The sequence below is a fragment of the Peromyscus californicus genome, unplaced genomic scaffold (assembly GCF_007827085.1).
Source record: "Peromyscus californicus insignis strain IS unplaced genomic scaffold, ASM782708v3 Scaffold_14__1_contigs__length_90479793_seg_2, whole genome shotgun sequence".
NCBI lineage: Eukaryota > Metazoa > Chordata > Mammalia > Rodentia > Cricetidae > Peromyscus > Peromyscus californicus.
In genome coordinates this window covers 52,999,501-53,026,997 of record NW_026294436.1, presented here as the reverse complement: position 1 = coordinate 53,026,997, position 27,497 = coordinate 52,999,501, and the positions used below count along the sequence as shown (strand labels likewise).

The following is a 27,497-nucleotide window of genomic DNA, read 5'->3' as shown; positions in this document are numbered from 1 at the left end:
GTCAGTCAAAGGGCTTTGTATGCTCTACTCAGCACCCTCTTCACTCTGAAGAGAGTGACAAGTACCATCTCCATCACTCTATCAGCTCAGCAGAGTGAAGTACCTTGTTCAAGGGCCACACATCACCTAACGAGTTGGAATTTAGATCTGAACAGGTTCCCTCAGAGTTGGAAGGGGAGAAGAACAAAGGACTGAGAAAACCAGTCTCCCCAGGGAAAGCTTGGGAGTCATGAGCAAAGCTTTCTTGGTGCACTAGAGAGAGGTATCTTTTAACCCAAACTCTCTTCTGTGTTAGTGAAAACTTAAATGTAAAATTGTTGAGAACTCTAGGAGAATCAGTCAGGGAAATACACTGGCTGCTACTCTGCTCTCCCATTCTGGTAGGCATTTGTCCATTTGTCTCCAGCTGCTGTGAAATAATCCTTCTGTACACTGTGAATATGTATTACTCTCATTGGTTAATAAAGAGCTGACTGCTGGTGGCTAGGCAGCATTTTGGGGGCAGAGAGAACACTGGGGGAAATAATAGCAGAACCTGAGGAGTCACAAGGAGACACCATGAGATGCAGAGCCGAGCAGGATGGGAAGTGCGTAGATGAGGTAAACAAGCCTTGGGGAAGTACATAGATGAATAGAAATGGGTTAATTTAAGTTATAAGAGCTAGTTAGAGACAAGTCTAAGCTATCGGCTGAGCATTTATAATTAATATTAAGTCTCTGTGTGGTTATTTGGGGAGCACCTGATGGTGCAGAGAAATCCACCTACATCCAGAAGTGCGGCTTCTTCAGCACACCTCCATGCTAATCCCAAGTGAATGTCAAACAGTGCAGGATGCAATCTCGACCATGGGGGAGCTGTAGGGTGATGATGGACCCTTTCCAGAACCTCCTTCTGTGGTAGGGGGAGGCTGGTAGAACTTGGACCTTGTCCGTCTTAGCAAGAGGCTGCAGAACCCTTCCCTTTAGGTTTGACTGCAGCTACTCTCCTCATTTCTTCCAAGTTTCACCACAGCACATCCCCACGGCTTTGCTGAAGAAAACTCCCACATCTCCCTGGTTCCCTGCCCACCCTTCTCCCCAGAATAAACAACAGCTCATTTGTAAGAGGTTTTTAATTTCATCTCGGTATGCCATTAAAGAGTAGAATTAAGGATCTCTGTTTTCATTCACATAATATCTGCTACATTCTCCAACCAATCAGCAACACAGACACCTTTGGTGCTACCTGCACTGGCCTCATTCTCACTCAACGGACTGGTTCGGGGTTCCTGGTGGTTTGTATAAATTATAAAGAAGAGCACAAAAATCACACAACACAGACTCTACCACTAAGGGACATGCTTCCTCTGGCCTTGCAGAGAGTGGATACGTGGGTGTGTTCAAGGCTCTGATGATGTCCCCAGGCATGAGGCCATGCCTGTCACAGCCCCTCTCAGTGGAGCCCTTCTGTCTTCCCCATGACTCAGTGTTTCCCCAGGAGGATCCTAACACAGAAGATCCCATCCTAGCACCATAACTGGAGATCCGGGTCTGGAACTGTCCCTGTGTACAATGGCTGCTGGGTCTTCCTGTGCTCAAGGGCAGCAAAGTGAGTTGAAAGGAAGAGCCCTGGGTACGTGCCTGATCCTCTCTGCTTCTGTGAGCTCTATGGGGCTGTTTATAAACACTCTCTCTAGACTAGGAGCCCTCAAGAAAGAAACAATCAGAGATCACAGGGAATTCAGACTTTCTGGGTGCTGACAGTTACTTTTTAAATGATCTTTTAAAAAGTAAGAACAAACAAAACAAAACAAACAAAAAGCAGATGTGCAAGTCAACACTTGCTCTAGAATTCCGTCTACCAAACTTCTTCCACCTTCTCCGATGGAGCTCTGTCTCCACCCTTTCGAGTTGTGTCTCTGCCATGTGGGCTATGCAGAAGGTTAGGATTTGGGGTACAAGGACTTCCTGCTCTGTGGTCCCAGGTGTCCTCTATCACCAGGTGCATGATCTGGCTGTATTTTAAGCCATATCAGATTTAAATCTCATGTCCTGGGTGGAACCTCAGTGTCCCCGGGGAGGTAGGTGTGGCAATCAACCTCATCCACACTCATAAAGAGGGAGGTAGGTATGGCAATCAACCTCATCCACACTCATTGAGGATGAGTCTTTAGGGGTAGAAACAACCTCGCTGATGCTGCCCAACAACCACGTGCTAAGAAGCCTAAAATCACGTTCAGGGATTGCTCTGTTCCACCCAGGCCCAGTGACTCAACACCAGAGTGAGCAAGAGCCCACAACAGAATGCTGCTAGCCATATGGAGTTGTTTCCTAGACCTCAATGATGCTCTGGAAACAGAACAAACTCAAGCACTCAAAGCTATGGGACCAGGTGGAGCAGGCCTCTCTGCCCTGCCGATGAGTCTCTCCAAACTAAAAATAAAGTTTATAAAAGTAAATTATCTCATTTTATAACTTAAGTGCATCAAGTATTTCCTTAAATACAGTTCACACTGAAAATAAAGTTACTTTTTGCTGTACAGTTGGTGTCTGTTATAATTAGGGATAAACTTTGATGATAAAGTATGAAAGGTTACACACTCACACACTCACACATCTATCTGTCTGTCTATTGGTGTATGGATGAATAGACATACGGCACCTCTTGACAAGCACTTCTCCACAATGGTGGGAAGCTGTTAGGAGTCCCTAGGTATCTAGCTTGCTTGAGAATGTCTATATTAAAAGTCCCTGTCCTTAATGATAAACACATCTTCATATCTAACACTAAGATTCTTATTAGAAACATTAAACTATGCAATCCATAATGTATCCAGTCTTTGGAAATGCTGAGCTACACCATATCATTATACAACAGCATCCCCAACAAACCTCCCTCCCCAGCCCACCTCTTCTCTGGCCTCCCCATCCTAAAGTCAGCAACCCCTCACACAGTATGGTTGTTCCATATGGGAGCCCAGCCACAAAATTTTAGAAGACTCAAGAGGTGAAATAGGAATTCTGCATGGAGTACAGATGGTCAATGGGGTTTCCCACTCTGGACTGCAGAGGTCCTGCTTCTGATGTTGCTAGGAAGCAGTCGCCCAGGTTACTGAGAGAAGTGTCATCACTATCCAGGTCATGGAAAAGAGGTTCAGCACCTGAAATGAAGACGGAACATGGGCATGAGGTTCTGGAAGAGGTAACACCCTTACGTGTTAGGAAATTCAGCTGAACTCAACAAGTGTTGCCGGAACACGTTCTGGGGATGAGAACCTACTAAGTGTTGAGGTATGGGGTGGGGACAATGACACACAAAAGTATTAGGGGCATAATGATAGGGTCTGGAGACTCATAGAGAGTTCATGTCCAAAGCTGGATAAGTATAAAGCCACATGAACTAAGCGATGCACATTGAGGGTATCTACACAGTGAACACGGGATATGCAGGACTCATCACCAGAGGCTGGAGGGACACAGACAGGGATCCTGCATGTTCTCAGCCTCACAAAGGGCTTTTCAAGGATGGACAGTAAGAAACAAATATGGATTCTTCAAGTGAAGCTCTGAACTTTCTGGTAACATTGGTCCTTTCAAGCAGTAGGAGTGTACCAAGGCCCCACTGTCTCTGAAGGTTTGGGCCTCACAGCCAAGGAAGATTAGGCTGGTCTCAACTGATTTGTACCCCTGGGAGAGGGGCCAGGATGTCTCACTGTATCACAGCAGAGGTAACACTGCAACCTGAAATCCACAACCTGGGAGGCCTGGCAGGGCACATCTGCACTTCGAGTCAATGGGAGGGGCAGAAACAAGCGCCTAAAACTACTAGTGAGCTTTGATTATTCATTTTACTAAAAGTTATAAGACATAAGGATTTTCAAAAATGAGCAAACAAACAGAAACCTCATCTGCCCTGCTCTCCCATGTGACAGAGCAAAGATGGTTCAGACGCAACATATGTCTTCTAAAGAGGAAAAAAGATGGATGCCCCTGGGACACACACACACAGACCTAGAATGTACATGTTCCTGAGGTTGGTCAGTAAGGGTCTCCAAAGGCCACACCTAAGTAAGTGTTTGCTGAATCTGTGACATAGCAAAGTAAAGGGGATTTTAACAGCAAAATTGTGTTGTGTGTGTATGTATGTGATGTATGTGCTTGTGTATGCTAATGTGTGTTGGGTACACGTGTGAGTGTGTGCAGGGAGGAGCCAGAAGCTCGTGTCAAATACCGTCCTCTGTAGCTCTCCATCTTATTTGTGAAGGTCACAAAGTTGGTGAGACAGGCTGGCCAGCAAGCTCCAGACATCCACCTGCCTCTGCCCCTCAAGCCCTGGAGCTACAGATATGTGTAGCCATGTCTGATTTTAACATGGGTGCTGGGTATCTGAACTCACGTCCTTGTGTATGTGCAGGAAGCATTTTACTCACGGAGTCACATTCCTGACCATAGCAACAAAAAATATTAAAGGAAAGAAGTTGGCAAAGGGTGTGCATCCTATGTCTCTGACACCAAGTTTTACAGGATTGTTGAACCAAACTTTGTTGTATAATCATCAAGGCAACTTACAGCACATTGCATCATATATTAAGTTACATATTGTATATATATACCACTGCCTTCCTTTTTTAAGATTTATTTTTTTATATACATTGGGGTTTTTCCTGCATGTATGTCTGTGTGAGGGTGCCAGATCCCCTGGAACTGTAGTTACAGACAGTTGTGAGCAGCCATGTGGGTGCTGGGAACTGAACCCAAGTCCTTTGGAAGAACAGCCAGTGCTCTTAACCACTGAGCCATCTCTCCAGCCCACTCACTGTCTTTCTTAATGTAAAGAAGCAACAGTCTTGGATCCCTCCACTCGCTCACTCCATCCCACTAGAGTCCCCAGGCCATATCCTTTGAGCACTGGCTTGAGTGGCAAGATGGACAAGGAAAGGTTCAACAAAGGAGCCTCAAAAATGACGACACATGGAAATATAACCAAAGAATATACGTGGGAATCTTCTAGAGCGATCAGATGGTGCCAGCAATATTTTGTGGGACACTTACTCTTATTTGGTGGTTCAGCAAGTATCTGGGAACTGTGTGGATGTGTTTAGGGAAAATGAGAAGCCCACGCAAGCAAACTGAGAGGGGGGACTCATGGGGACTGAGTCCCTCTTACCGTAGGGGTGCATGTGATCTCCAGGCATCTGGGGGGGAGTGAGACCCTGTCGGAACGGGTCAGCATTGTAGACGCTCTGTTCAATGGCCAGGAGCTGCTGTGGGGTGGGAATAGCTGTGTAGGGGTTCATGATCCCTTCCATTCCAGCGCTCCCGCCACCATTTGTCTGAGCTGTGGAACAAAAAAGAAGACAGATCATGTTCAACTCGCATCCCAGCAACCCACAAAATCCTGCCCTACTACATGTCCAGTGTGTATGATTCTTATGCCATAGCAGCCTGCTGCCCCCAGAGCAGTGACCCAAGAGAACCCAAGTCAGAAAATAACATGTTGTTCTATTTATTTATTTTATTATTCATTTATTTAATCTGTTGTTTGACAATTTCATTCACATGCACAATGTATTCTGAGGGTGGAGGCTAAGAAGAACCTGTCTTATTTTTTATTTATTTACCTATTTATTTATTCTTTGACAATTTCAGTCATTTATATAATATAATCGGAGAGGGTGGGGTGCATCCTTTATGACCCAGTTTTGGAAGTCACACTCTCATTCACGCCTGCTCCATGCTAGAGGTGACTACCCAAGGCCATAGACAGCAGTTTGTAAGAATCATGGAAGACTACCTTGGAGGCTTGTGATTGGGCAAACCATGTGATTGTGGCTATATCACTTTACTTTCCTGGGTCCTATTTTCCTTATTTACCAACTAGAAAGGGATGGGATGGCATCAATATTCCTCATCCTGTGCCTAGCAGAGGCCATGACAGTGGAGGACAGAAATGGAGACTGGGAAGCTGAACTTTAGACACTATATAGGTTTGGCTGCCACTCGATGGATCTAAGCATCTTTCCTGAAATAACCCATTACAATCTCATCAGTCAAGTGGGACTCATGATACTGGACCATTTGACTTCAGAGGGTTGATACACAAATCACATGAAAGTAAGCATGCTCTGCAATTGCAGCCTGACAAGCTTGTGTACAGACATTTATGAAAAGAGGAAATCCTTCCTGCCTCCTTGTCCTCTATATGAGCATGGCTCTATGAACTCCCAGCAATATTTCCCACCAGTTTTGCTTTCCTTAAATCTGCCCTAGAAGCTGCCTTGGGACGTCTTTTAGCAGAATCCTAAGAGCTGTCTGTGTTTCTGTGATGCACTGGTGCAGTGTTCTCCCAAGTGTGTCGGTCTACATGGAATCAATTGGCTTGCCTCTTGCCAAGCCACCTTCATATCTGGGACCCTCTGCAGACTTCGGAGACCCTCTGTGACAAAGATAGCAGACACGATTGCTCCTCTCTGTGGATGGATAAATCCTATGGCATAGCCCATGGAAAAATGGGGTGGTCCCAGATCCAATAACTTTGTAGTGGGGTAGGACTGAGAACAGAATTCAAGACTCCTACTCAAGTTGATGCTCACCCATCCCCAGCAACTGTTGTATCAGCTTTTCTGCGTAGTATATTTACCTTGTACAAACACTGGGGAAAGGAATGATGAAATTTGCAGGCAAATGGATGGAAACAGAAAAGATTACACTGATTGAGGTAACCCAGGCCCAGAAAGACAAATATCAAATTTTTCTCTCATATGTGATGTAGACTTTGAATATTTAGATCTGTGTGTTTAACTCACAGCACCTGGAGAAGTCAAACTAGAATACTACCAACGGGGGAGGGAAGAATGCTTAAGGGAGGAGGGCAAGTTAGAAGACAGGTGATAGGAAAGTAGACCGAGCGTATACTGAGACAGAAAAGGTTAAGCTGGATGGGGGTCAGGGATACGGAGGATGAGAGGGCACAAAGGGTTCATCAAAATGAAGTCTTTGTGATAAAACCATGTGGAAATCAACTGAGATATCCTTCATGGCTAGGATTTGTTGCTCCTAGAAGCCATTGTTCAGCAAACAAGAATCCCACTGGCAGGGGTGGGGAATGCTCTTAGGAGCTGTGGGTCAGGGAGGCCCCAGAGGCTCCCCAAACAGTAGAGGCTCTTGCTATTCCTCTTGGTTGTCCTCAGAAGTAGATGATAGATCCTATTGCAGAAGACATCATATACCCAAGAAATAAAGAAATGAAGCTGGAAATAAGCTGGAAGCTTCCTCTCTGCTGTCTGGCTTTCATAGTGCTAGGAGGTGCTATTCAGTCTGCTGGAGAGGAAAATTCATCACTGGTCTTACCTAGTTGTAAATCCTACAAACTGTGATGCCAACCTGCCAAGCAAGATGTGCCCACTGGTGCAACAATGGCGTGGCTATTATGGGGTAGCCAACTGCTCTCAGACTGGACTTGAGGCATGCCAATGAAGAAAACGCATACCTGATATTGTGAACCTATTAAAACATAAACAATCTGAGGAGGTCAGAGGCCCTACTGGGAAACTTACTACTGTTCTTTAGCTAAATTGATATGACCTCAAACTGCATGCTAAGTCTTTGTACTCACAGGCAAATGATACTCTCAGCCATAGTCAGAAAAGCTTGTCTCTGTAGTGAATGGCAGTGAAGGAAAGAGACCCATGGCTGCTCAAAATGTTGAGAACAAGTGACCATTTTAGTGCTGGACCCTAAAAAGAACATCTATACCACCCCTGAGACCCCTGGGAATCATGAGCCCAAATAAACATTCATTCCTTTTATGTTGATTATCTCAAGAATTTCTCATGGTGGTGGAAAGCTACCAGAAGGGCTAAGTCAGCAGTATCTTTTAGTAATGGATTTGCTTCGAATGAGGAGGACTGGATGAGAAGAGAAACTGGACATGCCTTTGACTTTGCACCTGGTCCTGATACTTGCAGAGTCCAGACCAGGCAAGGGGTGTTGCCACTGTCAATCACCTGCTCTGGATGTGCAGCACGTGCGTCCTCAACATTCTTACAAGTTACCTACAACCCATTTTTCACCTAAATCCATCATCTCTCAAACAGGTATGCAGTTACATGTCACTGATTAGGGATATGTCACTCAGAAAGCTTCATTTGAAGGTCCCAGTTAGGAGAGACCTGGACTAGAGTGAAGACAGGCTGGGAAGAGCCACCAGCTTACCAGAACTCAGCCTCTGGGTGTTCTGCTGATCCTGCTGCTGTTGCTGCTGCCGCCGGGCCAGCTTCTTCATCTGATGAAGAGAGGACCACAGAAAGTCAGAGGCCTGGGGTGGGGGTCCACATGGTAAGGGAGAACAGGAAGGGTGTGACCTTTACCCTTTCGTGAGAGGACTGTTCCTAAAGTAGGAGTGACAGCCCAGCTTTTACTCTGTCCAGGAAGCACACATCAGGCACAGCACCATGACGCGGATGCATAGTGTCAAGGGCTTGCCTACTTAGCAGCAGCAGGAACACAGCTGGCAGAGAAGCAAAGTGCAACTTGTCTTCCCAGAAATAGGGACTTCCTCCCAGGAAGGACCACATGCTGTTTTCTCTGGAACTACTTCATGTGAGGCAGTAAATATGTGGATGTGTGTTTCACAGTCTCAAATAGTTGTGGAGCCTGGGCTGCCCAATGGGTGGGACTTGGGATGAGCCCAGACACTCTTTTGCCTCCTTCCCATCTGCTGGCTCTGTGTTTGAGGCACCATGGGAGATCCGTACTCTGGAGCAGAAACTTGTCCACCAAAGTGACAGTTTCACCCAATTGTTTTTCATCCAATGTTTCTCAACTTGTGCTCTGGGAAACATTAGCATTCCGTGAGATCTTAATATTTGCAGTGTGTGTGTGTGTGTGTGTGTGTGTGTGTGTGTGTGTGTGTGTGTGTGTGTGTATAATACTAGATTATAAAATGAATTCTATTGCTGTAAAATTCTCCAGAGCTTCCGGTGTATGCCTGCTTTGTGAATCCACAGCCCACCACCCCTCACACAGTCACTGCACCATGAAGTCTTCTCTTGGTGGAATTGCAGCACACCAACAACCCTGTTCTGAGGAATACTGTTGCAGAATTATGACTAAATAAGGCAAGTAAATTCTCACCCTCTAAAGACTAGGAAGAGAGCTCAATCTGCAAAGTACTGCTGTGTGAGCACAAGGACCTAAGGTCAATTTTCAAGAACTCGAGCAGAAAGCCAGGGGTATTGGTGTGCACTTTGTAACCCCAGTGTAGCTAGAGTTTTCCTGCCTGGCCCACAGTCAGGACAAATCTCTCTCACCTACCAGTTCCACAGACGCTCAGACCCGACCAAGTAAACATAGAGACTTATATTGGTTACAAACTGTATGGCCGTGGCAGGCTTCTTGCTAACTGTTCTTACAGCTTAAATTAATCCATTTCCATTAATCTATACCTTGCCACATGGCTCATGGCTTACCAGCATCTTCACATGCTGTTTGTCATGGTGGCGGCTGGCAGTGTCTCTCTGATTCAGCCTTCCACTTCCCAGCTTTATTCTCTTCCTTGTCCCGCCTATACTTCCTGCCTAGCCACTGGCCAATCAGTGATTTATTTATTGACCAATCAGAGCAACACATTTGCCATACAGAACATCCCACAGCACCCCAGTGCTGAGCAATGGAGACAAAGAGTGTCTGCAGGTATCTGGCCCTCAAGACTAGACTAATTGAGGAAGTCCAGGTCCCAGAGACAGACTCTGTTCAAAAGCATAAAAACCAAGTTCCTGAGAACCTCTGGCCTCCATGCATATGTACACACCCACATGAGTGTACATACATGCATATGCACACCCACACACAAGAAAGGAAGAAGGGAAGGAAGGAAGGGAAAGAAAGAAAGAAAGAAAGAAAGAAAGAAAGAAAGAAAGAAAGAAAGAAAGAAAGAAAGAAAGAAAGAAAGAAAGAGAGGCCAAGATTATGAGAAACAGGCCAGGACATGTGTATTTTTAGAGTCAGGAAGAAAATAAGTAACCCAGGACTCGATCATTACCTAGGACAGTAAGGTCGTTTGATTGGAGTTAGCAAGATGGGAATTCATTCCATCTGCTCTGACAAAAGCCATTTCACTAACACAAATGCTTCCTTTCTCCTTTCTGCAAGGCTGCTATGGCTGAAATAATTGCCATAATTGGCAGAAGTTTTTTAGTTAAGAGAGTGACTCTGCCCAGGAAGTTGGCTTAGAGAGGCTGACTGCAGGTCCAGGGCCCACCTGCTGTTGTTGTTAGAAGGGACCAGCAAGACAAGGACAGGTGAAGGTGGGAAGCAGATTACCTTGGCTCTCTGGTTCTGGAACCACACCTGAACCACACGGACGCTCAGCCCTGTCTCCGCAGCCAGAGTCTCCCTCACCTGGAAGAAGTTGAACACCTGTGTAAAACACGCACTGACCTCCCAGATTAGGAGGCAGAACATTTCCCGGGTAGTACAGGGTGAGGCATACGTCACATTCTCAAGTAGAGACTAGTTCATGATTGATGTTCAAATATACCCAAACACAAGCTTATACTTCCTTTCTGGTAGAGAAGGCGTCATTCACAAGGTAAAGAAAGAAAGGAAATGCTCGTGTATTTAGATGAACATTCCCAGGAGGCACTTCAGAATCCTTATACTCTGAAGTTAAGGCTCTATGTGGTCTACTGGAGGAGCTGACTGCTCTTCAGCTGTAGGCTTTCACATGCTTTAAACCACTTAAGGAGAACTGAAGTGAAAACCTCTTTGCAGAGGCAAACGGTTCTTTCTCATCCTCTTATCATTGACTCAAAATTTTAACTCTGTTTCCTTATTTCCAAGTAACTTTGTGTGCTTTGTGAACATTCATGGTCACTATTTTCCTTAGTGAGCCCCTCCCAGAGGGAATATAAAACATAAGAGGGCCATCAGAAATGTAGCAGGGCCAGGTGGACAGCTCTGATGCTGGTAAATGCACTGGGGTCATGTTGGAGATCAGGACAGTTGGGATCCAGATGACAGAGATGTGTTTGGTTATCTAGGCCATCCAGGCACCATGGTGAGGGGCTGCTGTGATGGTGAGAGGGACTCAGAGACACTGCCCCTTCTTGACACAGTCCAGAGAAGATGGGTTGAAGGGGTGTGAATAGGTCCATGAGTAGACAGAATAGAGGCTGGAGGAAACACTTCACCTCGACCGTGCACTTGGGACGAAGCTCGGGAGTGAGACGAGAGTCGGTTGCTGAGGTTTGTGCACCTACTAAGTCACTATAAGGAGTGGACACAGAGGTCCTTGCACCTGCTGAAACCCTACCCACACCTCAGGGGTCCCGATAAGAGGCCACTCGACCCATGAAACCTGGCAAGTGCCCAGATGCAATGGCTTTCCCCCTTCCCATAGCTCCTGGCAGCCTCCCTGTTATGATGTCCCAGCTTTCTCCCTGGTGTGACAACTGTGTATGTCATGCCCCCCTCTCTGTAAATGGTCCCTATGTAAGCCTATTTGGGGGTCTCTTACTTCCCACGTGTACCTCCCTCCGAGCGTAGGGAGTTGCAAAGATGGAAAGAGTCTATGGGTAAATCTTTTCCAAGTTCCAATTCATGACAGTATATTACTGCTCAACAAATACCTAATTCTCCCACTCTGTAGATAGGCTAGGCATGTTCCCGCACTGTTCCCACACCAAGCTAAGCCCTCTGGCTTGCTTGAGTCTATGGACTCCAAGTGGATGTAATACGAACGATCTAGAAAGGAGACTTCTGTATCTTCCCAATCCATCCATTATAGCCTCTTGTTCACTCCAATCCTCAGGAGAACAGTGGGTCCCAAGAACATTGCTCCTTCAGGATGGACCCACAAATGACGGACAGGCAAAGCAGACCTAAACCCAAGTCCAGCCAGGCCACAGCCAATGCCTGGCTCAGGAGTAGGAAATGAATGTTTGCCACTATGGGATCACTAAGTCTTTGCTTTGTTTCTTCATAGTAAAGTCTCACTAATACAGAGAGTTGTGCCTAAAACAGTAATCCTAAATAGTATTTGCCACATTACTTAAAAAAACGTTTTCTTTTTATTATGTAAAAATATAGTACCTGTAGTTAATAAGTAGTGAATGCTTGATAAATGGGCACAGATATTTTTGGCAGAGACACCTAGCTGGCCCCAATATCCACCTTTTGCTCTTTCCCATAAGCAGTTGAGTTAAATGTTAGCAAGGTATGGGTCATTTGGTAGACTCATTCCCCAACTTTGTGTAGAGGAAGTGTGACTGCGACACTAAATTCTGACCAGCATATATAACTAGAAGTAGTGGGCACAAGCCCGGGTGTGTCCTCAAAATGGCGGGTGCAAGCCCTCTACATCTACTGTCTCCACCACGGTGGCTGGGAAAATGCAGAGAGCTGGATCAGCTGTTGGGACCCAGTGATGGAAAACAGAACTGCCCTCCCAGGCTTATCTTGCTCTCCTCTCAATATGACATAAAAGGAAAAACACAATTTCATTAAGTCAATGAGCAATTTTATGTAAATGTTCACAGGAATCCTATCTGTAATAGCCCCAGAGAAAATACAACCCAGATCCTCATCAATAGGAGAGTAAAAAGCCAGAGCACATTTAGTAAGTTGAAGATATCATTGGAAGGAATGAATTACTACTCAGGGAATCCCCAAGTCACTACAACAAGGAGACTAAGTCAAGACTCACCCATAAAATGAATATCTTGAAAGATACTGTATTTTATATTCTTTGTTAAGGCATCTTGTTGATATCACAGCTAGCACTTATTATCACAATCATTTAATTACTACTTTATTGTTCCTTGTGGCTCTTCATGAAATAAGAGATGGTAGGGTCCTTGGGAGTTGGCATGCACACAGGAAGTTGGGGGAAAATCCAGTACTTCCTAGGCCATAGTTTAGCTCTCCTTGGAGCCTCCTGTAGGACTCATGACCACCATTACAGACTCTGAGCCACATTCCCCACTACTCAGACCCCCCCCCACTACCCTCTAATATCCTAGGGGAGTCCAGCTGCACACAGATGAAGGGGCCTTGCTCCCTTCTCCCCCTCTTATACCTTTCTGCAGGGCTTGGAGGATACTTCAAATGAGGCCTTGAATGCTCTCCTCTGCTGGGTTGTCAAGATGGTTCTGGGACGTTTGGGTCTCTTATGGTCCTTGCCATCCTCTGAAGCACCTTTCCCTGCCCCATGGGCTGACTTGCAGAGACTCTCTTCATCATCACTTTTGCCTGAAAAGAAGCAGAGAACAGTGTTCCCAGTCCCCAGATGTACCTCATGGAGCTGTACGTTGTTCCATAATAAGCGCTGGGATGCCACAATCACATGATGGCGTTAGGTATAAGTGTAATAACCTGTGTGGTGCTAACCTAAGAGCTTCCAGAAAGAGGCTAAGAAAACACTTCTAAGGCTCAGAGGCAAGAGCAGAAAGTCTGCAGTCAAAAATACTCTCAGGGCTTTAGCATAGCCTGATGTCCTGGCTGGACATTTATCAGCTGTGTGGCCTTAAGGAAGCTAATCAACTCTGACTCCATTTTTCATGTGAAGAATCATGACGTAAGAAAGTCTGCTTCCAAGGAATTGATGTGGAGATGAAATGGACCTTTATATTAGTAAGGCATTCAAAATGCTGTTTAGAATATAACCGATACCCAGTAACTGTTGGTTACTACTGTGATTTCCTTGTTGTCGTTTTTCAAAACTAGACCTCAAGAACTCAGGCAAAACTTCCCAGAACTATGTCAAAAATTTTAGCTACTGTAAGGAAGTAGAAAATATTACTGTTTAAAGGGTCATCAAAAATCAGCATCATGCTATCTATAGGCACAGATGACTGGAAATGACCAGGTAACACAAAAAATTCATCAAAACTTCTGGTCTATAAAACAAGCAGCTCCCTAAGAAAGGTATGTGAATTAATTACTTCAACTCAACCAGCAGAGTGAGAAATACAGGGATATTTTCTCTTTATTTTTATTCTTTGAGAATTTCAAAAAATATGTATACAATGAAATATAATCATATCCACCTCCATTTCTCCCTCTCCAACTGCCCCCAGGTCTTCTCACACAAAGCCTACCTCCCAACTTCATGTTTTCTTATACTTCTAACTCACTAAGTTCGTTTAGTGCTTTCCAGGTGTGCGTGGATGTGGGATCATCTACTGGAGCATGGGCCATACCTCCAAAGAAGGAGGCACCCTTCCCCAGTAGCCATCAGCTACCCATAGGTTCTCATTTAGCAATGGAGCCTTGTAAGCTCCCTCCTCACACATGCTAGAATCTCGGCTGGTTTGAGCTTGGGCCGGCCCTGCACAGGTGCCATGAACTCATGAGTGCCATAGCCACGTCATGCTCAGAAGACAGCATTTCGTTGTCCTATCCGCTGGCTCTCACGTTCTCTCTGCCTCCTCTTCCATCTGTCCCCTGAGCCTTGACTGGTCTGTAGGAGGGTAGTGCATTAAGACGAGACCTGGGCACTCGCAGAATATACAACTGACAATGGCTCATGATGCCCAAAGTAGAAAGAAGTCTTTCATACAGATAGTTCTCAGAGGTTCAGAAGGTGTGTCTAGGGTCGAAGAAAGGCCAGGGTGAGTCACTTCTTTTTCACTTTGTGCATTAGGAGCCCCTGGGAATTGTAGATCCAAACTATCCTAAAGAGACTCTCCACTATCTCTGGGTCTTAGGAAGCTTCCCACCCTCCTTGCAGTGAAACCCTACCTCATGGGCTTGCCCTGCCGCAGCCCCTCTGGCTGCTTTTAAAAAGCCCACCAAACAGCCCCAGTAGTTGCATGACACAGGCACTGTTTCTTTATTCCTGCCCCTTCCATAAAGGAGGCACATTTGTACATGACTGCTGAGTTAGGATATGAGCTGAGTTCTAAATTGGGACTCTACCAGAGCCAAAGACTTCTTTTATATGAAAGAGTAATGTTTTTCTCTTTCTATAGACATTCAAAGCATGTAACTTGAATGTGAAGGGCCAGTCAATTGTGAATCCCCTGAACTGAAAGGAGGCTGAGGTAGGCAGGCGCTCCGGCCCCTTATTAGCCCTTTGCTAGTCATATCATGTCCCCGGTTCCCCAGATGGTTTCCTCCACTACATACTGATGACAGTAACATCCACCCTGGGGGTGTCCCAGAAGCACGGATGCTATGTACAAAGAAGCTCACATGACCCCATCACACAGGTAATGCTTAACACATGCTGTAGAAAGGTTATATTCTCTTTATGCCTTGCTCTCCACCAAAAGTACAAATAAAAGACCCTGAGAGATTAAGGAGCATTAGCACTGGAGTCCTCACGAGGAGAATGATGCCCCCGTCTCTCCTTTGGCTGTGAAGCTGCCCTCTCTCAGGAGGTTTGCTGCACTTAATATTAGTCATAGCTGTGCAAAGGGTTTTCAAGGCAATCCTAGGAGGTTCGCAGAATAGCAAGAAGAAAATAAACATTGAAAGTAAATGCCCTGGTAAAATAAGATGATCCCCCAAGAGGCTAAAGGTAGAAAAAGAAAGTCATATCCATATATATTCACCCTCACAAGGCCTTAATGCAGGTCGGAGACTCCCTCAACCCCTGATGAGGGTAAAGAGGAATTTCTGGTATGACTAATACTTCAGAGACACTTTGAAGGAAATAGGAATGACTGGCATCCCAGGCCAAGTGACATGCAGCTCCTCCAGAAGGCAGGCAGCTAGGAAGGAGTGTGTCGACTGGCACCGTAAATGAGAACCAAGGCAGCCTCAGTAGAGAACATGCTTTAAAATGAAGTCAGGAGGTCTTCAGAAGCCCGTCTTCTGCCAGTGTTGTCAATAAAATGATGTTTGCAATTGTCTTGCAGAAGTAAGTCTGATTCTTTTATAGTCATTTCTTATGGAGTTTAATGCAAATGGATGCTGGAACTTTGGGCCATATAACTAATGAAAATGCGAAATCTAAAATAATAATAATAATGGCCCATATATGCTTGGCCCTCTCCAGGAAACCAGTGTGGCATGTTTTCTACATGATCCCATTCTCCCTTCACAGGAGTCTCTAAACTTCCTCTGTGAAATTTCTGAGAGTAAATCCTTCAGTCTGCCAGCTCTCTGGTCTCAGTTCATACTCCACTCTCTATCCCCAGGCCCCAGGCCCCAGCACCACACCGTAGCCCAAGAGCAGCCATAGGCCACAAGGATGGGCATAGATGTTTCCAGTTGACCTGCATTTCCATGACAGACGCTAGGCCAAATATAGTCTGTGTGGTTCAGTTTAGTGACCTTTCTGCATCTCCATTTAAACATATGCATCCTGCGTCCATGCTCCATTCTTCTGGGCCCTGACTCTGGGGCAAGAAGAACTGTTTATCTGGTGCACTGTGAAGTGGATAGGTAGCAGGATCTGATATATTCTCTGCTGTGGTCAATAACATGCTACTTTTTAACTGGGATGTTGCTACCTGAACAGTCACCAGTGTGGGCTTCCAGCTGTCCTGGTGGGTCTAGGTGCGTTAGATCCTGAAGAGGGAGAGTGGCAGAGAATTTGGAATCTCAGGAGCTGCCCATCCCTGTCCTTCAACCACTTCCTGGTAAAGTATGTGAGTACTAGGAGCCCAGGATGTTCTGTGACTCTCTTGGAGACGCTCTAAGCTACTCTGGAACATTCACTGAGGCTCCTCCCTCCTCTCTTTCTGCAGGGCAGTCCTGCCAGAGCCCACAAACTTCTCCATGAGAATATGTAGTGTGGAATATTCCTCCCAGAGTACAGCCAGCTGAAGCAGACGATGGTAGAAAACCTTCCAACAGCGAAGAGAGCAGGCTTCTTTCACTGCCGGAGCCTCCCACACCCAGATGTAGGCTGGAGCGATCCCTCATAATTTAAGGTGACACCCCTCAGCAGAGATGAAAGAACACCACTCTCAGCTCTCCAACAACAAATGTCAGCATCCCCGGAGGCCATTTAGACACAAGCACAGCATAAATCTGACTCTTAGTGGGGGAAGCCCAGAGATTAAGTCTCTCTATGCAGCCTACCAGAGAAAAATGAATTGGCTTGGCACAAAGTTTGAACATGTTTCTCAGGGCCCTTCCCCCCCACACACACCCCTTTTTTTAAAGTTTGGACTGGTTCAGGGGGGCTGTTTCCCCACCGTCTTTCTGCCCACTCATTTATGACATAAGCAAGCGCAGATGAAAGAGTCAGCCATGCTTTATGGCCAGGAGACGAAGCAGCACTACCTGTGGGGCCTGGCAGATTCATTTCAGGTTGTTGGAAAAATCCCAACAGCCCATAAACAGGGTATAAGATAACTGACCTTGGTCCAGGAGGTGAGAGTGAGGGGGGTGCGAAAGATCTTCATGCTAGAAGAGGGGGAGACGAGAAAAGGCCCCAGTGCTTCCCCAGTGATGAGCCTCATAAATGTCTCCCAGGCTGGGGGAGTAGAGGTAGGCTCTGGGATTTGTTGTGGGTAGAGGGAGTGGGGGAAGAAGTCGGGAGGGGGAAGAAGTCGGGGAGGGATTTATGATGGCGGGATATATAGGGAGCTAGTTCAGCCACTGCCTTGCACTGTATGGGATTGGAATTTCATTCTTTCCGAGAACAGCAGTGGTCGTCTCGGGATATGATGAATTCAAAATAGCGTTTAAAGCCCAAGAGGTGAGAGGTGCAGGTCTTCAGACACGCAGAGTCCATGCGGTTACGGTTCTCAAACTGCCCGATGCACAGTCCTGCGAGGAGAGCCCAACTCACACCAGGGAAAAGGTCTAACGAAAGCTCTGACTGGAAACCAGGGTGATGATGGCTCGGTTGGCAAATTGCTTACCTCGTAAGTGTTAAGACCTGAGTTCAAGCCCTCAGAATCCACGTTTAAGGCACTGTGACTCACACTAGTAACCCCAGTGCTGAGGGGGCAGAGATGGGTGGAGTCCTTAGGCCCACTGGCCAGCCAGCCTACCCTGCTTAGCGAACTCAAGGCCAGGGAGAGAGCCTGTCTCGATGACAATATGGATAGCAGCTGAGAAACATATTCAAGGTTATTCTCTATCTTCCACATGTACCAGTGTGTGCAGGCACACACACACACACACACACACACACACACACACACACACACACACACAATGTAAGCAGGGAGGGGACAGAGAGAGAGATACCGACTTAACCGAGAACTCATTCATTAAAGGCCGTTCTCAAAAGTCAGTCAGCCGGCCTTGTGTGTGACGCGAGGTCAAACTGAGACACAAAGGCAGGTGAGAAGGATTCGGTTTGTGCTCAGAGGAGAAAAAGGCTGAGCACCCACCCAGGGAGGCTCAGGGGGCAAAGGTTCTCTAGAAGGCTGCATGGGTGCAGAGAATGAATGAGACAAAAGGTCAGCAGAGGTTTCCAGGTGGAAGAGAAGGAAGGAAATCAAGGGTGCAAATAGTTAATAGTAGGGAGGCTAGACTTTCACCGGGAAGAGCGGCTCCTCACACAAATTCTCTCTGTGCACCTCTGCACCTCCAGCATCATCAAGTGCACCAGGAGGGCAGACAAGAGAGCCAGAATGACCCCTCGATCTTCAGGAATGGGACACTGAGTCATGAAAATTAACAAACAGGAGGGATAAGAATATAAAAGAGTAAGTGGTTAAGATCCTCATCCACGGCCAAAACTGGAAATAAAAAAAAAAATGCATTTAGGAAAAAGGAGAAGTGAATGGATGAAGACACTCTGCAGGGAAGGAAGGGGGAGGATTTGGAATGCAGAAGAGAGGAAGCAGGTGTTCCCAAAGAGTTCAGCGTGCTTGGAACTAGAGGGAAAATTGGAGAACCAGAGCAGCAGTGTGTAGGAGGCCTGTTAGCCTTAGACAGAGGCTGCACATCTCACCCCAGGCAGGGCGGTATAGAGTGGAGAGGTTGTCTGGGGTTTACTAGCAAAGAGATGGTGTGATCAGCATTGATGAGGAATGGGTGTTGCAGGTGGGGGTTCCACGGCCACAGCAAATGGGGAAATGTTAGGGTCCAGGCTACTGTGGGCCGGGGAAGGCACAGACATTAGCCTCTGAACGGCTGTGCGCATGTGTGGATGGCAGCATCAAGCCACACATCTATTTCGTAATAAGAACATGTCCACTCTTCAAGCACCAGTTCCATGCCCAGCCTCCTGTCCAGAACATATGCTTCCTTGTCGCTCAAACAGCATGATACTTTCTCCCCAGCTGCTAAAGAAACAGCCTCAGAGAGGTTCGGGAACCTGCCACCATACACGCAGGGCCTCGGCGGCAGACCCAGGCCGACACACACGTGGAGAGAGGGAAGAAATGAAGTTTTTAACCTGCAAATCAAGCACAAGAAAGTACAGTCACCGGTGCATGCTCAGGACCAAGTGCAGCGGAAGTCCTGGTGCTTTGTCTCCACACCCCTGCAGCTTGGTGCTTTGGTTCAGAAACCCACAAGAAGAGGTGCAAAGTGGCCCAGACCACAAAGGAGATGGAAGTTTTACTCCTAAGTTTGCCACTCAGCTGGAAACCCTTGGATAAAACCCCTCTGATCCCAAGAGTCAATTTCTGCCCTTACAAAGTAGTTTTAAAGTACCTAGTACCTGAGACGCATCCTTTTTCAAGGTAAAAGCTTCACTGTTTCTGCTACAGCCCTATGAGGCAGGACGTGTGTCAATACCCTTTCTCCAGGTTACTAAACTGAAACTCAGGAGGGGTGAGGGGGTGATCTCTTGCTCGAGGCACACAGCTGGACTCTCTTCTGTCTACACCCACCCTGCTCAGCCTTCCTGTCAGGCCTCTCTGGGCTACTGTGAGGACCCAAGGATACCTCCTGCTTGCAAAATGTCAGGTGCTGGAAAACTATGTGTGGCTGTTATTACTGAGTGAGGAAAGAAAAGACCTGAAGGGGAGGCTTCCCCTGGAGAGTGGACGTCTACCCAGGCTCCTCCTAGAAGCCATTTTTTTTTTCAGTCCCAAAGGGACAGAGCTCACTTAAAGCCCCATCACACTCTGCTCCTCATGCAGTCCCACCCTCCCCATTCTCCCCAAACCTTCCTTGGCCTTTCAGCCAAGCCCAAGGAAGTCTTCCAATCAGCTCCAGGAGCCCGCGGAACAGAGCAGACAAAAGCCAAGCTAGGCTCCCGAGTGAGGCTGCAGGTAGGGTGTTCCAAGAAAGACACCTTTGTTCGGAGATGTCCACCGCAGATGGAGGATCTGTGCCAGGCTAGGGGGAGGGGCCAGGCGGGTCAGAGCCAGGGCATCCTGCTCAGACTTCCAGGCTGGCCCCAAAGGGGAGCTGTGTCTGTGTTTCTAAGTTCTGGCTGCTAGCCACAGCTGGATACCTCTCCTGCCTTCCTCAGCGGGCTGGTGCTCATGAAGAGGGACCTTGTGCTTGGGAGGCACGAAGAGAAACAGGATGGTATCGGCTTTGAACGGTGAAATTACTGTTGAATTGCACATTGGAAGAGCTGTTAGACTAACACTTATCCTGCTTCTTTCCTGCACACACACACACACACACACACACACACACACACACACACACACACACACACTTTTCCCTCTCTGAATTTTTCTCTCTTCCTTCTCATCTATGCCACAGCACAGCCGCATGAATTATGCGCAACCTAAACTGCGGCTGAACAGGGGTATAATTGCTAATCATGCCAGCAGCGCCTGGGTCACACCCCAGAAACGCAGTGTCCGGAGTTTCCCGAACTTCAACAGCAAAGCGTTCAGATCAAACACAGATACATGAACTAAACAAAGCCTGTAACTTGTTCTGTCTTCATCTGGCCAGCCTCCAAGGGGGAGGCTGTGAAGCTCATAACAAGTTAATTCAGTTGTTTGAGGTTCACGGCTCAGTCTAGATAAAAGCTCATTAGTCCAGTTGCCCAGTGGTCACCAGGCGCAGGGTGTGATGTGCATGACATCCTATTAGCTTATATTAATAAGATGAGTGTGCTTGCTCTAATTTAGAAAGTGACTTCAGTGGACCGAATACCATCTCTCTTTGGAGCAGTCCAATTTTAGAGCGCTAATTAGTGGTCTTCAGGAGGATAAGCTGCCTGAGTAAAATTAAATTGTTTGCAGGCAAGGCTAGAAAACAAAGGGTTAATGATCCCGTCAAGTTAATAAAAAAGAAAGAAAGAAAGAAAAAGAAAAAAGAACTACACTTTTCTAGCTGGTTAGGGAGTTCAGGGGAGTTGGCTAATAAGCTACAATTTAGAGAATTGGGAGTATGGAACCTTTTGACATAGTAATACTGCATTGTCATCTATGGAGTTCATTTTCAATAACTCTGCAATAGAAAATTACAAAGAAAATCTCTCTCTCTCTCTCTCTCTCTCTCTCTCTCTCTCTCTCTCTCTCTCTCACACACACACACACACACACACACACACACACACACACACACACACATCTCATCATGCTCATAATGAAAGTAAGTTTCATATTTTGTGCTGGGCCACATTCATAGTTATCCTGGGGCCAAGAGACCCACTGGGAAGCACGTTAGACATACAGACAGACCTCTTTAGTTAAATGCCCTGTGGACTTTAACACAGAATCTGCTTATGCAATCACAGGTGATCAGACCACTTGAGCCCTTGGCCAATACACCCTGGCTCTGGGCAGACCCTCTCCTGCTTTGGAAAGGTGAGCAGAGACCCTCAGACTCCAGGCCATTCCATAAACCACTGGCGGGCCATCTTCAAAGAGCAGGGATTTCTTAGCTACTTCCATCACTGAGGTTCAGCGAGGATGACACTTATGCCACATGACCTTCAAGGTCAACCTTTCCTTCACATTGATATCTATGCCAATGATGCTCTACCATCATATCAATACCCACCTGGCTATGTTGCCACAAGGAGAATAGGAGAAAGTCACAGAAAAGTAGAGAATTACTTTAGTAGGGATACAGAGAAGAAGGAAGGACATGGACAAAGGTGAACAGGAATAAATAGAGAGAGATGGCAACCCTGGAGAACAGGTGTGATGATGTGATTTCTGGTCCATCTGGTGTGAAATATATCACACATTCTCCAGGGTCAGCTTACAGGAAGAAGAGGAGACCTTGGTCCTGGCTGGCTGGACTATCCTTAGCAACTGAGGGCTTTCAACAGACAATATTCTTTACAGATGAAAAGGCAAGATTGGGTGAAAATAACGGACTTTTTTTTACAGGACTTTCCCTTCATTAAGAATATACTGAGCATAATTGTATGCAACAAACTCCATTACCACCCTCTGGAGAGGATCTACAATTGTACCCGAGTGAAATTGGGTATACAAAGATGGTCTTGAGGGCAACTATTGCTAACATCATCATCAAAACACTTTACGTCATTAATTAACCTTGAATTTCTACTGTTAACACATTTCTTCCTGGTCTCATTATTATCTGTATAGCACAGAGTTTGCTGTTGAAACCAGGCTAGAGAAAAAAATACTGTTTCTCCAATCCCGAGATAACTACAACAACAGTCTAAAGCCTAGAACAGTGAGTGTCATCCAAGTTGAGCATGCTTCAGAAGCACCTGGAGGGCTGGGCAAAACAGACTGCTGGGCTGGTCCCTGGGGTTTTGATTCAGTGGGTCTGGGACTAGCCTGTGGCTTTCTAGTTCTGACTGAACTGGGGTGCCGCCATGCTAGCTCAGGAACCACACTCGGAGAGTCACTGACCTAGAACAAAGCTTTGTAAACTGCGGGTCACAGATGGAGGGGTCACGAGAAGCTTGACAACAATAAGGGGTTTCTAAAGGGACAACAGCCAAAAACCTAGAGATCAAACTGACAATGAATGAATCAGGCACACTTCTGACAGTGTGTCCCTTTGTTTTCCCCCATGACAGCTTTGGTTCTGAACACACAACACGAACACTTTGCACTGCACATGCCGACGAATGCTACCTGGAACACATCGCCCAGACTCAAGACTGTCAAACTCTGTGAGCTGCAGCATTTTTCCTGTATGTAAAACATTTTGGGCTCTTTTTCAAAACAATGGTTTGATTGTGGAAAACAAGGACCTATAATATTTCCCAACCATCATTTCTCAGTATGAATCAAATTAGCACATCTTTGAATTGTGTTATTAGAAAGCTTTAAAAAAAACTCTGTTTGGTTGATGACTTGAGTTTCAGGGGAAAAAAATCATTAATTGAATTTTGACATAGAGTTAGGACAGAATTTCTAACAATTTCTGATATCGCCCTTAAAACATCCTGACATTTTGTAATATGTATTTATACAAAACAGCATTCTCAGCATTGACAATTATAAAATCAAAATATATGCTAACTCTGAAACACACTGAAGAGGCTCTGTGTCCTGAAGTATCAAACACTCAGCCATACTTTAATTCTTTACGTACATATAAATAAGTGTACCCATCTCATCACTATGCAAATTTGCTTTTGTCTTTAATAAGTGGTAAGATTATATCTATGCCAAAGGTTGCTTAAAATCAACTTCTTTGTGATTTATTAGTAGTAAATGTTTAATTTGAATATCTGTTCTGTAAATTTATATACTTGAAGATCATGTAAAATTTCTCAGGAAAAAGACATCCTGAGGGTAAAAACGTTTAAAAAGCCTGGGTCTAGAACGTCATCTCATTCCCTTCTCCCGATGCACTGTTGCATGCACACAGAGGTCTGGTTGGGGTTTCTGAGGAGACATGAGCAATCATGAAGCCTTCTCGCTCTCATGCCGCTGAGACCTGTGTCCATTTTTAACTGTTTCAGCCAAATCTTCAGTGATGCTTGTCAGTTTTGATAATTGGGGGAAATGAAACAATGTTTTAAAATCCTGGGTTTTTTTCCCCCTTTAAATCATAATGGTAGGACTAGAGGAAAGAGTGAGAGTAACATGGGATTGCAATATAAGGTTGTCATGGACAGGACTGGCCTTGGCATCCATTTCTTTGAATGACAGTACCGCATACAGGGTGAATCCCTCTCCTGTTCGTCAGTGGGATGGCTACTAGGCACCAGAGCCACGGATGTACCCAAGCAAGTAGGAGACCGTGGGCTGTGAAAGGCTCCTGCATGACAGTCATCTCTCCTTGACCCTCAAGCTCCAGCAACTCTCTCCCACCTCTCTTCATTATCACCTTCTTCTAGGACTGAGGCAAAGTGCTGATCAGCCCTTCTGTTTGCAGGGCCCGGATGACTCCTGAGTATGCATCTCTTACACTCCACGGATGTCACCAAATGTGTCTGTTTCCTTTAGTGTCCTAGATCACATCCTGAAATGAGTCTTCCCTTGGGGTCAGCTGTTTCATCTCTTCTGATGCTGGTGAGAGCTGGCAAATGAGAAACAGCCTGGCATTTTAGTACAGCTGAGCTTCAGGGAAATGTTGGTAGCTGTGACTGTTGTAGCAGCTGCAGTCTAGCTCTGCTACTGGATTAGAAATTACTATCACTTCTCTGCCCTATACCTGAGAAGTGCACAGGCCATACTTCCCTCTACATGAATTTAATTTTTCCACTGAAGGGGCTTTTAGATTTATATAAACATTATATTTATGGATAAATAAATATGTTTCAATGTTCAGAGGTTCATCATATTAAACCATCATTCATTTATTCCCCTAAAATATCTATTTTTCAGAGTGATTACTATACACTCACAAACAAGGCAGAGTCCCTGCCTCCAAGGACTTACTGGGTAGTGGAAGAGATGAAAGAGTAAACATTTCCAAAACAGGACATGAAGAGTTTTAACAAAATGTAAGATTCCAGGGAATATCCTAGAGGGGAGTCCACTGTGGTCATAGCAATAAGGGCAGTATTCTGCAAGACTGCCTATAGAAAGCTTAGGATAGGTTTAACAAAAATAGACACAGAAGGAAGGAGAAGAGAGCAAGACTCTGTTATTACAAATGGGTGATGGGCAGTGTAGGCGGGGGGGTCAAGGATGGTCAGGAAAGACCACGTGTTTCTGTGTTCCAGAATGCAGAGTCAAAAGAAGGAGCTGCTAGGAGCAGGTACAAAGGCCTCGGAGTCAGAGATCTGAGTTTGGTGCTGTATTTTTTTTGGGGGGGCAACTTATTTAATTTCTCCAAATTGTAGTTTCTTGAATAGTAGACACCCAAGAAATTCAAGCCATCAATAATATTGCCAGGCACAACTACATATGCACAGAGTGCTATCATTCATTTATACCCTCTACAAGGGGACCTTACTAAAAGTCTAAACTAAGTCAGGAATGGTGGTACATTCTGCATTCCCAGCACTCAGGAGGCTGAAGCAGGAGCCTTGTGAGTTTCAGGACAGTCTGAAATGAAACCCTGCCTCAAAAATGAATGTGGATACATGTGCATAAGAGAAAGCAAGAGATTTTAATTTTAAAGTAGGAAAGAAATGGAAAAACACTTTAGTCACATGTAGGAAGGCAGTCACACAAGAAAATAATCAAAATGCCCTTTAAAGGGATTCTTTGGCCCATATCTACACCAAACACTGACCACAAAATGTTATAGCCACTATTGCAGGTTCTGAAAGTAGTTGTGAATAGAACAGATGGACCCCCTTATTCAAGTAGAACCTACCCTCCTTTGAGGAAGGCATAACCAATAAACAAATGACAAACTCAATCATTTTAGAATCAAAGTCAAATTTAAACAGTGATAAGTAGATATTGAAAGCAGGATGACTGTGATGGAGACATCAGTGGTGTTGGGTGGTATTTTTGAGCATGGCCAGAATGCTCAGGGGTTATGACCCTCCAGATAAAATGACACTTGATGGTGACAAAGCAAGCCGAGCAGTAAGCACATGGCAGAATGGTGCTGGCTCAAAGTGATCAGCTATCATAGCCGAATCTCTGTACACAAAGAGGAAGAGAAGATAAAGATTTTTTTTTTAAAAAAAAGAGGAAGAGTCTGGTGTGGTGGTGCATGCCTTTAATCTCCACACTTGGGAGGCAGAGGCAGGTGGCTCTCTATAATTTGGGGTCCAGCCTGCTCTACAAAGTAAGTTCCAGAGCAGCCAGGACTCTGTTACACAGAGAAACCCTGTCTCAAAACCAGAAAGGGGGAGAGTGAGCATGTGCACACAGGTAGTGGATTATTCAGGCTGAACACAGAACATGGTAGAGAGCTTGGATTGAGTCTAAGTAGGATGAGAAGCTGTATCTAGAAACCATGTGATGGCTATTCCCAGTTATCAACTTGACTACACCAGAAATTAATGAAAATCCAAGCATCTGGGTACACTTGTGGGGGATTTTTTCTTAAATAATCATTTGAAATGGGAAGACCCACTTTTAATCTGGATCTTTTGAGGTGGGATGACCCACCTTTAATCTGAGCCACAACTTCTGCTGGAAGCCTAGGTAAAAGACATGGAAGAAGGACACTTTCAGTCTTTGCCTGCTTGCTCTCAGTGGCAAGTCCATTCTTTTCCTGGAATTAGAGCCCACTTCATGTGATTCTGGCATATACAGAAAATCAGCTGAGACATCAAGCCTTACGTACTGAACATTACTGGATTCTTGGATCTTTTGTTAGTATACAGCCACTGTTGGACTGGCTGAACCACAGCTATAAGCAATTCTAATAAATCACCTATAGATAGATAGATAGATAGATAGATAGATAGATAGATAGATATAGATGCAGATATAGACATAGATAGATTCATTCTGCAAGTCCTGTTCCTCAAGAGAATCACAGCTAATGCACACTGAAAGAGACCAAGTAGATGTTACCACTTTTTCCTCATCATCCGAAATTCAGAGCTCCCCTCTATACCTTGACCCCTCTCTCTTCATTGTGGAAGCCCGGACACCTGCTCTCTACTCAATGCAAAAGAGGGCTCTAACTTTATAGAACTAATATGCTGGCTTCAATTTTTTCTTTCTACCATCCTAGATGCCTCTAACTTTTTTCCTCATTTTTTTTACAGGTTTTCCATCACTCAGATATATTCCTTGCCCACTCTTTGCTCTGTCACCTGAAGGACAACCTTTACAGGCTGCTGCATGTGCCAATAGGAAACATTTACAAGGAAGTTAGAAGACAGGGAGAAACCAAGGTCTTTCCTTGACCTCTCTATTCCTTGGGTGCCATCTCTGGCAGCTGTTGGCACTTTCCCATGGTGCCAGCTCACACATGACAGCTTTGCCTTCCACCAGATGCCCCAACACTTATATCACCTCTTCAGTGTGGTGACTTAGGGGACCCAGCAGCATGCTCTGTTGCTAATTTGGAGCCCGCCCTGCCATCCTGATCTGCCTTCATGTCCATCATCTCACTGGCTGTGTTACTGGTGCTCTGAATTAAACTCTTCCGGTGTTCTAGATGTTGACAGCTGAGTGTCCTTTCTAGGTGGAGCCCTGACTGATTCAGCTCTTGAGAGTGACAAGGGACTTCAGCAAGTAGTGACTGTCTCATCTGATGGGTAAGTGCCCAGAGATACTCCATCTCATTGGCCACACTCAAATCCAAATTAGCTCAAGACATCTTCCTGTGTTAGCTTACTTGAAGCTCTATTTATAAGGCTTATATGAGAGGAGCAAGTATGCACT

At 45.6% G+C, this 27,497-nt stretch overlaps 1 protein-coding gene across 4 annotated transcripts in view; it reads right to left on the bottom strand.

Moving 5' to 3' along the window:
• Positions 1–1,094: 1,094 nt before the first annotated feature.
• Positions 1,095–27,497, bottom strand: part of Lmx1a (LIM homeobox transcription factor 1 alpha) — a 149,289-nt gene continuing 122,886 nt past the window's right edge. For all 4 annotated transcript variants that reach the window (XM_052737510.1, XM_052737508.1, XM_052737509.1 and 1 more), the window contains 5 exons: positions 13,058–13,230; positions 10,303–10,380; positions 8,194–8,263; positions 5,147–5,317; positions 1,095–3,140 (listed from right to left, as the gene is read on the bottom strand). In XM_052737510.1, coding sequence (XP_052593470.1) covers positions 2,980–3,140; positions 5,147–5,317; positions 8,194–8,263; positions 10,303–10,380; positions 13,058–13,230 — 653 coding nt within the window. In that variant the 3' untranslated portion in view covers positions 1,095–2,979. The remainder of the gene's footprint in view (positions 3,141–5,146; positions 5,318–8,193; positions 8,264–10,302; positions 10,381–13,057; positions 13,231–27,497) is intronic.